This window comes from Grammomys surdaster, unplaced genomic scaffold, assembly GCF_004785775.1.
Source record: "Grammomys surdaster isolate TR1022 unplaced genomic scaffold, NIH_TR_1.0 167, whole genome shotgun sequence".
Taxonomy (NCBI): Eukaryota; Metazoa; Chordata; class Mammalia; order Rodentia; family Muridae; genus Grammomys; species Grammomys surdaster.
Genome location: NW_021604615.1, coordinates 9583469 through 9594979, shown reverse-complemented (window position 1 = coordinate 9594979; position 11511 = coordinate 9583469). Strand labels below are relative to the sequence as shown.

The 11511-nt window shown below is 50.9% G+C and overlaps 1 protein-coding gene and 1 long non-coding RNA gene across 7 annotated transcripts in view; one reads left to right on the top strand and one right to left on the bottom strand.

The window, feature by feature from the left end:
- Positions 1–11201, top strand: part of LOC114620311 — a 12458-nt gene extending 1257 nt beyond the window's left edge. The window contains exons 2-4 of one of the 3 annotated variants that reach the window (XR_003711298.1): positions 1531–1599; positions 8818–8975; positions 11162–11201. This is a non-coding gene — a long non-coding RNA (uncharacterized LOC114620311). Of the gene's footprint in view, positions 1–1530; positions 1600–2011; positions 3302–8817; positions 9945–11161 lie in introns of those variants that run through there. The other 2 variants (XR_003711299.1, XR_003711300.1) reach the window with 2 other exon arrangements.
- Arhgef10 (Rho guanine nucleotide exchange factor 10) overlaps positions 1–11511 on the bottom strand; it is an 88010-nt gene that overhangs the window by 4795 nt on the left and 71704 nt on the right. For all 4 annotated transcript variants that reach the window (XM_028766401.1, XM_028766400.1, XM_028766404.1 and 1 more), the window contains one exon: positions 4137–4311. In XM_028766401.1, coding sequence (XP_028622234.1) covers positions 4137–4311 — 175 coding nt within the window. The remainder of the gene's footprint in view (positions 1–4136; positions 4312–11511) is intronic.

Genomic DNA, 11511 nt, shown 5'->3' with positions numbered 1-11511 from the left:
CTTCCTTCCTTCCTTCCTTCCTTCCTTCCTTCCTTCCTTCCTTCCTTTTTTTACTTCCGAGCATTGATCTGTACAATTTTTCAGAAGCTCGTGGTATTTAATCCCTGCGATTCTAGATGTCTGTAATGGCATGGACCTTAGGGATGCATTGCGGTTGACCCCACAGTGGCCGCCTACTCGGGAAGCTGCTTTGGCTTTCAAGAGCCATTGAGGAAACGCTGAGAAGTTACAGAGCCACGCGCACCATTATTGCTGACTGCTGTGTGGCTCGACCCAACAACATCCAGGAGAACTTCCTCCCCCTGTTGCCCCGTGTTGAGACAGGAAAACAGATGGGAGAATGGAAAGTTCCAGTGAGTCTGAGAGAACTTCCCTTTTAAAACACAAAGATAAGGGAAGCTCGGAGGATACACCTGCACCCCAAGGCCTTAGCTCGGCTCTGCGCAGGTGCCTGAGGACTAGCCACACCCACGGGCCCAGGCTGCCAATCAACTGCAGGCGAGGCTCCACAAATGACAGCCTGACTTGCGATTGCTTTCCTCTGACACCTCCTAAAAGATTTTGCGTTGGAAGACAGACTTTACTTATTTTTACAAAGAAGAATTTTTGAATTCATAATTTTTAGAGTATTGATCTGGGCTTTTAAAGATGCCTGTGAAATACTTTTTACTGGAAACGATCTCACTTCAAAGACAATTAACAGGCAAATGGGGCTTCTCGTGTGTAATGTCATCTCATTTGGTGGCTTCTAAAAATGTTTTTACCATCAAAGTATGAAGGGTATAAGGGTCACTAGACATTTTCATTCATCCAGAAATACATCGTGTATCCTTTATTCTCTGTTCGATTCTCCCACATGTAAACAGTGTGCGTGTATTTTGTTTCAGAGAAATTTCACTTTTACACCTACATTATCTTAAGTATAGTAAGAATCTGGGAAGTGTTCCATTGCCTTTTCAGAGCCGTCCTTCTGTCAGAAGTGCATTTCTCTGAGGAGAATGAGCGGACTAGCATGGTAGAGTCTTATACTGGATGAGTCCTAGAGAGGAAGGACAGGAATCTGGGAGACAGAAACCCTGTATGGATGCAGAGATAAAGGTGCCTAGGTGTGAGGTAGCAGGGCCTCATGGGAGCCTAAAACATTGACTCCATGTCATTATGAAAAGAAATTGCCTTAAATAATAATAATAATAATAAAATAATAATAACAATAATAATAATAATGACAATGATAACAAAAAGGAAGAAAGCAAGCAAGCACTAGATGCTGCTACTTCCTTATTTTTTTTTATTTAGGGACTAAAAAAAATTGTTCCAGGAACTGGCTGTTTGCTGTTTTCAAATGCTCCCCTTACCCGCTGCCCAGGTCACCCCCAGCTGGCAGGAGAGATGATGCCCAAATGTCAGCTGGGTGTGGCTGGATCCAGTTCCCATTCACACATGACCAGGAGTGCAGGTTAACTCACAAGCCCCTTAGGACTAGGTCCCTGGCACTTAGAAAACTCACACTGAATTTTTTTTTTTAAATAGGAAACTTGGCCCTTTTACTTGACTGCATCACTTCCGGAGGCTGTATCTGCTCCACGGGGACACGGGAGGGTAAGTGTGGCCCAGCACCTCTGTCACCCCTCTCTGCCTGCTCGGAGTACTGAGGACAGGGCAGGAAACACCTGTGCAGTGACACCCGGGCTGCTTGGGGCCTTACCACGCTGCAGCCGCACCTTCTGTTCCTCTGCTCTCTGAGTCCCACGCCTGCCCAAGCTAAGGTCTACTGCTGGGCAGCAGTGTGCATGGTGTGGTTTACATTAGAAGCCAAGCAGCCTCAGAACTGAATTCCACAGGGAAGGGAAGACGACTTTCTGGAAACCGATTCATATGTTCCGCGGGGTGGTCTCAGGACCTCTCAGAGGAGAGCGCTCTGATCAGGTTCTGACGACTACTACTGTATCTTCTTTTTTTTTTTTTTCTCGAAATTTTGATCTTTTTTGGCTCTTTGTGTCTCTACCTGCAGGACCCAGTTGGGCTTTAACAGTGACATGAAAGGACACTTGCCTGTGTGCACACACGCTTGCATGTGCACTTACCACAATCCATCAGTGGCTCAGACACTCAGGCCTCGGTGCTCTGAAACACTGCCTTTATTCTATCTAAACCACAGTGTGTCTGTGCCGGAGATCAGAACGGCCCACAAGGCACATTCTGGGATGTTGGGAACTACCGTTGGACATGGGAGACAGTACCCTGTCCTTGCTCTGGCGGAGCTCGGCTGGGTTAGCCTTCCCCAGTGACCGGGCTGAGGATAGCTCCACATGACCACTGGGTGAGCACTGGAGGCTGCGAGCCTGACAAGGCCTCCCATAGGTAGAGTGGGAGTGAATTAACATCGGGCACACGATGCTTCCCCGTCCACCCTGGTCAGACACGCCTGTCTGCCCCACCCACACACGGATAAGAAGCACACCAACGAGCTACACGGAAGCAGATCAAGACCCGTGACAGAGGGTCCCCCGGGCTGTGTCCAACTTGACTTGTATCAGTCCATCGACCACAACTGCGACCAAATATCTGACATTAGCAACTTAAAAGGATGATTGACTCTGGCCTGTGTTTTCAGTAGCTCCTGGCAAGCCAGCATATGACAGAAGGGCGTGTGGAGGAAGGCTGTTCATCTCATGATAGCTGGGAAAGGTTAGGAGTTGTGTGGGGGAGTGAGGGGGCATCTGTCCAAGGCATTTCTCCAGCAACACGCCTCCTCTGGCTGGACCCCATTTCCCAGTTTCTACTACCTCTCAACACCATCAAAGTATGAGTCGTCTCTGACAGAAACTGCAGGGGGGTGAACACAGGCAGCCCACCCCCCAACCCTCACCCATCCACCGCTACTCCCGGCCTTGGGAAGGCAGTGTGGCCCAGACACATTCCTGCGGTTGGTTCTCAGGATTCCAGGAACCATGGCAACCACAGCTGCTTCCCTGGAGGCCACAGGGCACCAAGTCAGGATCTGGGGCCCAGAAGTCTTTATCACAGAACAGTCTAACTCCTGTCCCTTTCCATGTCAATAGGGAGTGCAGGGCATTCTCTCTGGCCAGATGCAAGCATGCACCGGCAGCTGGTGGTTCTGACATGGTTTCTAAGGGCAAGGATAGAGTCCAACAGCAAACACCTGTCCAGAGGGCTAATACTTAAAAAGGTCAGGTCCAAAGAAGCATGCTTCAGGGGCCAGCCTTGATGCTGAATCAGTTTTATCTTCTAAAAATAAAACCCCCATTTTCCTAACTAAATAAAATAGACTACAATCCCACAGCCAATCCCACAGGAAAATGCCCGTCAGCAGTCCTGGATGCCAGTGTCCTCGGGTCTCAGTGGATCTTTTCAGCTGGTACCTTTCTTGCCTCTCTGCCTCCCCGTTACTCCTCATGCCAAGGGTGGGTGTGTACTCTTTCTCCATCATGACCCCTAAGTTGTTATTACGCTTTTCCAAGGCATCGTGGACTGGCTTACCTACGATCCACATGTAAATGCTATCCAACACAGCACACCCGTCAGTTGCCCAGTGGCCAGCACCCCTCGCTCCCATTGCTTACTTTCTAACGCAGCCCATTCCTGTCCTTGGCATCCCCATCTTCCTCCCATGCTCTCCCTGCAGCCTGTTAGGCAGGACCCCTTGGACAAAGAGCGGGCAAGATCCACTCGAGCCTCCCCCTACACGATCATCCTCCCCACATCCACCCTGGCATGGCCTCTCCACTCTCCCTGTTCAAAGCTTTCAGTGACTCCTATTGGCTACAGGTACATTCAGGATGATTCATTTCACATTTGGCGCCCCTAAATGGTCCACTGTGGCCATGAATGCAGCCTTCATTATATTTGTAGACAGGATGTATAGCTGTCTATACAGGCTACATGTTCATATACATGCTACACACTAAGCCATGCCAGGTCTACACACAGCGGCTGGTCACCTACACGGATGGGGTACATGTGAACACCCAGGGGCTATGGACCACATTGGCTATGCGTGCATTAGCAGCTGCTGTCCCTGCTGCCCTTTCCCCTTCCTTTTGAGGTACCTGACTACAAGCTGTTCTAGGGACAGTGACAGTAGAACCCTCCCTTCCCAGGGTGTGGGGGAGTACCTGGCAACATGCTATGCACGGGGGCATCGATGTTGACATCCTGCAGGTGCTTCAAGGTCTCCGTGTGGAAGAGGCGAAGGGTGGACCCCGAAGTGAAGGCGATCCAAATGCCGACACCAGCCACAGCCATGTGGGAGATGACCATCCCTTCCTCTTGGTGGGCCTCCAGCTGATTCTGGGGGAGCAGAGGAGATAAGGTCACACAGGGTATCAAGGGGTACAGCCGAGGAGTCTACAACAGTGCTGTGAGCGAAGGTGCCACACAGTGGGGCTAGGCTGAGTCACTCCTGGGGATCACGGGGTCCCAGTGGAGATCAAATCCATGAGCCTACACCCATAGCCACAGAATAGCACCCGAGGGCACAATGCTTTCTAGGCTTCCCCGAGCAGACAGGTCATTCACAGAACCCAGCGCTATTCACCTTTTATCATGGTACCTTGGCAAGCAGAGAGAACAACTTCAGTGCAGCATGAAAGGGGGCTACGGGAGGGAAGCATGGCTGCTGGTTTACATCCAAGGAGACACAGCCCACTGAGCAGCACAGCCCTGGGTACCTGGGAGGAGGCTGGTCCTTCTCCCCAATCCAGGCAAAGACAATCAGGCCAATCTGATTCATAACATAGACCTAGGGCGGCTACTCTCAGGGGCCTGCCTGAAGCAAGCAGCCCTGTGGGATCTCATTCCCCAATGGCCACCTTCACAGCCCCACTGCCGCACAAGGCCTCAATGGCAAACCTCAGTTATATGGCTATCTTGAGACCCGAGGGGGTGAGGGGCCAAAGCAAGTTAAGACACAGCGTAGCAGCACCCCAGAAAGTCAAGTAATTCAGTCAGGATCAATCTTGGCTCTCTAAATCTGAACAACTTAAAATGCCTGCGGGGCGGGGGTGGGGGGCTGGGACAGTCATAGCTCTGTGTCCTAAGAGAACAAGGGGGCAGAGCACATGACCCATCAATCACAAGAGACACCAGGCTTGCCAAGGTCACAGTACCCCCCTCCCCCCCCCACACACACAGATGCTCCCGGAGGAGCCGGGCTGAGCTAAGGTACAGCTCACATTAACTGTATCTCATTTCAGTGGAAGATTCCAGGGTAGGAGTGGCTATATTTGCACATGGGTGGCAGAACCCAGGTTAGGAGCCGCATGGGATGTCCCCTGACCTCGTCTCCTTGGTATGTTTCTCAGGCTGCTTGATGCTGGCACACACAAAATAGATTGATTTGGGGATATTGATCTTGTAACCTCTGACCTTGCCAAATTTTATTTATTTATTTATTTATTTATTTATTTATTTATTTTCTAATCTACCAGTGTTGTTCTGGAATTCCTTAGGGATTCTGTACTCAAGATTATAGCTTAGCAAATTCACCTCCCCCTTCCAAGCCGACACCCACTCAGCCCAACTCCAGTGTCTCAGGTAATAACAGTCAACTCTATGTGGTCAGACGAGGAGGCGGGCCCCTGAATCCTCTGTGTGTGTTCACTTACACTGTTGCTATGCCAACACACAGCTTCCTCTATGAACCCTGAGACACTAGCACTGGCCTGGCCCCTGGACTCCTCTCTGTGGGTTCATGCTGAGCACAGTCTGTCTGATGTTTACTGGACGGCCCTGTGGACAGTTCTTAGATGTCTTCACACAGAGAATGGAATATGTGGCCCCATAGGGGCTGTCTGCTTCATTCTGGGGCTTAGGCTGGATACAGGGACACTCCTGGGATGCTGAAGACGGTTGGTACCCATGAGTTTCAGTGCTGGCATGGGCTTCAGGGTTCTGAGATGCCCACCTGTCCACCCCCACACCTCCTGCACAGTCAGGCATCACTGGAGGAAGAAGCCTGGATGGACAGATACCTCTGGTTCCTACATAACTCTGGCCAAAACACATGCATCGTAGGTCACTGTGATTTAACTCAGATCACAAAGGAGCAGAGACCTTCCACGTGGAGCTCGTAACACAAGGAATATTGTCACCAGCCCAGGGCCCTGAAACTGCCCTGCACTTGAGACGGCTGAGGTGCCCTGGGTGTGTTCCAGTGCCAGGGACTGGAGAAAGAGGTGGCTCTGAGTCTCATGCCTGGCCCAGGCAAGGGGTATGGGGTCAGTGGAAGGTCAGACTGCTCTGTGTGCTGCTCTCACGGGACAGCTAAGCTCATACCTGCCCATCTTCCCTGGTCTCTGGAAATTAGCATCAACTTCCTCATAGCAGTTATTCTGCCAAGCCTCAGGTGGAGGTCAAGGCAGGACATTTTGCCTTGTATTTCCTTGTTCCTCTAAGTGCTGAAGGAGCCCTCCCTTCCTGCCCATTGCCCTGTGGTCACATTTCGTTTAGAACTGTCTGCAGAGGATGACCCGCTGCGTATCTGGGGGCACAAATCTTGATCGGTTCTGCCCCAGGAACCTGCGGAAGCTGAGTCACAGGACTTCCAAGGAGGCTTGAAAAAGCAGAACAAGAAACCACAGCCCATGAGGAGGCACCACTGGAGGATTAAACAGCAAGTGCCTCCTTCCTCTCCATGTCACAGGCCTACCCAGCCTTCTCTGGAAACATGCATGGCCACAGCTCTAGGGTCTCCCATCCCCAGCGACCTTCTCAATTTCACTTCCAGTCTGCAGTCTGTAGCACTTGAAGGGCTGGCAGCGTCATCTTCCAAGAAAACACGTTTCATAACACCTGGTCTGTATCTAGGGTCCCTGAATGCTCGATGTCACATGGCAAGTGTGATCTTCAGAAAGGAAATGCAAAGTCTGCATGGGGCTTAAGGACTAAGGCGCTAGGGTAGCTCCAGCAGACGTGGCCGTCCCCATCTCTGCCTGAGGACCAGGAAGCTGAGAGGCAGCCTGGACCTCTTCACCTGGAATCCATATGCTGGGTTGAGAGCTCTAGGCTCCTGCTAATGTGAGGTCCTCCTGGCCCTGTCAGACCCACTGTGCCCTCTCATCTGTCACCCACTTGTCCCATGCTTCAGCCAGCGAACCACAGTTCCTCCCGGAGTCACATCTCACGCTTACATTCTCTGTGGTATCTCTTCCCAGTCCTTCCTCTTGAACTCTGCTTATCTTGATGAGGGTGGTGATGAGGCCCCATGGTTTGATTTTTGTAGCTCTATACACAGACTCGGGCAGACACAGCGCTTGAACATTGCAAGGTCGGTTCTGACCTGGGAATAGCTTTACCGTGCCTGCTGAGGACTGGGCAGAAAGGAGTCACCAGAACTCCAACACCAGACACTGTCCCGTGGCTGGACACACTGCCAGTGTCTGCTCTATGGTACCTGGTACTTGGCAGGTACAGAACAGTGTGTAATGGACGCTGGATGAAGGACCACACAGCATCAGTTAACTTCTGTGATCCTGGACGTGGATCCCCTAAGTCTGATGTTCTGTTTTAAGAGCAGGAACGTAGGCCCAGGACCTGTTCCTTCCCTCCCTGCAAAACTGGTTCTGAGCATGTCTCAGAGGTCACAGGGAGGCCAGGATGGATGTGCGGAGCCCCGGTCTGTGCTGCTCTGTTAATTATCATAAGGAAGAGTGTGGCTGAAGACCACTGTGGTGTTGCTGAATTCCTGGCCTGGCTGTTCATCTTGTCTGTCCCCTTATCCCTCTTTCCTTCCGTCCACCGGAATCTAGTAGAAGCACCATATATGGCGGAAACTCAGGAGCAAGGAGAGCAGCCTTTAGTGTTAGGCTTCTCCAGTAATGAAGCCATAACGGTGCCCATGGCTCTAGGAAAAACAGCTGGGGAAGTTAGCATCTGCCAGAACCCCAGAAACATCAGCCTGTTCATAAACGCAGATTGCTTTAGACCTACTTGTATTAGTCTTTGGAGACTAGACTTTTAAACACACACATGTGTATACACACATGTATACATAAACACAAAAATAGCATGTAGAGAACATGGTTCCTCCCTACATGACAATCGGCATAGGAACTGCCCTCGTGCTTGGCAGGAGGCAGAAGTGCCATCTGGGAGGCATTCTGACCCGGACTACCAGGTTAGAGACCCCCAAACCCAGGACACCCTGACCTACAAGCCTTCCCACTCAGCCCCACAGCAGTTGTGATGATGCTCGCCCTCAGAGCCTCCTCCCTAATGTCTCCCAGTGCTCTTCTCCACCCTGCATGACCCAGGCTCAGCCACAGACTCAGAGGCTGTGCAGAAGGCAGCTCCCTCCCTCCAGCAGCAGCAGCACCCCCACCCCAGCTGGGTGAACACAGGTTGAGATCCCGGGCTGCACCCACAGCTCGGCTGTGGCTGCCCACAGAACAGGAACAGCATGAATCTCATTTTCCCAGAAAAGCAGGTTTTGCTTCTCTCTATAAATGTGTCTAGTTATTTTTGGGCTAAAAATTGCACAGAGGGGACTGGTACATGGATCTGGGTGCTCTCTACTCGTTGAGCCTTGGAAATCTCCAGCACTGAGCCTCTCTAGAGCACGTGGCATAATAAAGCAGAGAGTGAATGTGACCTTATCTTGGTGGCCTTCTAGGGAAGGCTGCAGAGAACACCCTCTAGCACTTTTGGTTTTAGTATACTATAGTAATACTAATAAGATCATGATGATGATATAATGTTGCCATTTGGGGAAAAAGATCTTAAGATAGTGCTATTATGTCTCAGTATAAAAATGACGACTAACAAAACACTACTCTGGCTTTTGGATGTTTCTTTTAGCAAGATTTCATCCTGATGAAAAATGGCAGCTGCAGCTGTGGTGTGCTGTGCTGGATGAGGGCATTTCCCTTCACCAACAGAGCAACCCCTGACTTAGAGGCCCAGATGAGCATCCCCGTGACACGCAGCTGGACTATTTTAGGCACGGAACCAGCAAGGTAACAACTGCTACTCATCAAATCTGCCCTGTGGAACGTATCTACGCAGGTTTGTGGAACTTTCTAGGAATGTGTTTCCACGAAGATGTCACTGGTACCGGCAAGGGCTGCAACAAAGTCCCAGGAAGTTGCCATGGTACCTGTGACTTGGTAGGGCTTGCTCTGTGCTTGTAGGCAAGGTTCTAATAACAACAGTGACTCACAGGTGGATGTAACCGAAGCTACCAGGGAACTGAGGGAGGAGATGCTTACCCAGGTTTCCTTCTGCCTCTCCTGTGGCAAGCTGGAAGGCTGGGCCTTGGGAACACAGAGAAGCCACTCATATACGAATCAGAAAAACAGACGCTGGTGTAGCTCAGCACTCGGGCTGAGGCAGTAGGATCTTCAGTTGAGGCTCAGCCTGGGAGTGAGGGAAGCTATCTCACTGCAGTCCCAGGGAGGAAGTTTTGAGCCTGCGACTGCCCGTCTGCAGCTTGGCCCAGGTAGAAACAAACATCCTGCTACTGGCAGAACCTCACCTCCTGAGACCTGCACTGCCCTAGGGAGTCTTTAAGCCTGAGGCAGCATCTGCACTGATGGGCTCCGTGTCAATCACACACTACAGTTTGAAGCTCTGGCGGCAGGAGCGTGGTTAGACGGTGGCATGCTGAACATGCGTGGGGCTCTGGACTCTACTTACAGCAGGAAAACCACCCCAGTTCTCCGCATCACTCTCTCCCTGAGGGGACAGCACATGCCACCAGTGCACGTCCTGAAATAGGTGTCTGAACGACGTCTGAAAGTGTGCCGCGTGAACCCTTAGCAAAATGGCCTGAAGCCCTGATCTGCCGAGCTGGTAAATCCCCGCTAAAGATGACCTACAGATGTTTTCTGAGGCCAATGGTGATGGCAATTTGACGTTGAAGAGTGCTGAACAGTCAGATTAAACTACCCCACCCTACAGAATAAAAACGAAACAAAACAATGTGACCTGAGGGACGGGCTGGGTGAGAGATGGTTTAAGACAGATGGGGTAGCCGGGCATGAGCAATCGGTATAATAAATAGTGTAAGATATGACTAGAAAATACCAATGGTGCAATGAAAGTTACGCGGTCTAGACATCTGTGAACTGCAAACATAGACTGGGACATGGGACACGGAGACCTGACCCTAGGCAGTGGACGCAGCGCTACGCTGCAGGGGTGCTGCTGGGTGGAACCCGTTCTCCAGTGAATAACAGACAGGCCTGCGCACTGCCTGCGCTCACCGCCTTCAATGCTGTGTAGTGCGCCTGCGCTTAACTGACTCCACCCCCGAACCTCACTGGAGGTTTGTTTTGGGTACTTCCAATTACCGTTGCCTTGACATTCTGAAACACAGAGTCTAAATGGTCTGAGGTTACCCACGCTGAGGAAGAGAAACAAGCCAGTGACGGTCAGAGGGGTTTAGAGGGGATGGCGGTGTCTGCTGCGGCGGGGGCACAGATCAATGACTGTCTGGTCCACCTTGTGAGTGGAGACCAGTGTACTCTACGGACTGAACAGCAAGGACCACTGATGGAAACAAGCGTGACACGTGGCGGGGGCGGGATGGGAAAGGGGCGTGAGCGAGGGTAGAGAGGTGCTGCAATCTCAACTTTCAGCTCAGTTTTGCCAAGAACCTAACGTGGCTCTAAAAATAAACCCAAAATACCACCTTGCTGTACACCCACCTGTCTCCACTGAGGCCGCGGTGTGTGTGACTGTGTGTCTTTCCTTTCCTGCCTCGCAGGCCCTCTGGGCACTTTCTACTGAGTTGCTTGCCTCTTTCTTCACGTCTAGGACGACCTCGTTGTACGCTAAGTAGGTTAATTCCTGATCATATGTACGAGAAATATTTTCCTAAATCTGAAAACGAATAGTTTGGTGCCTGTGTATTAGCTATCAGATGTGAGAAGAAGGTTATGACGCTAGGTCGAAATGCCTTTCTCAGCTATGGTAAGTTCTATGTCTGGCATCTCAGGAGAGGCCTTCCTCCACGGCAGAGTGATCCCCACACTTCTCCTACTGAAAGTCCTGTGAGCTTACTGTTTTCTCTCTTTGTTCAAATTCCCACATAGAGGGAGGATTTTTTTTGTTTATGTTGTTGTTTGTTTGTTTGTTTGTTTTTGTTTGGGAAGGCTGGATTGGCTTCCCGAATGCCTGACTAATTCTTCCTGCATCCCAGGAATAATGCCCTGGCCCACTGATGAGAAAGGATAGTACGGTCAATCACTGATTTTCTACGTGTCCCTCAAGACTATACCAAAGGTATCCTTAAAGCAATCTTTCCATTACTTAGCAGGTGTGGTGGTTTGAGTAGGAATGGCCCACATAGAGTCACGTGTTTGAATATTTGGCCCGTAGGGAGCGGCACTGTTAGGAGGTGTGGCCTTATTGGAATAGAAGTGGCCTTGTTGGAGGAAGAGAGAGTGTCACTATGGGATGGGCTTTGAGGTCTCAGAAGCTCAAGCCAGTTCGCTTCCTGTGGATCCAGATGTAGAACTCTCAGCTCCCTCTCCAGCACCATGTCTGCCT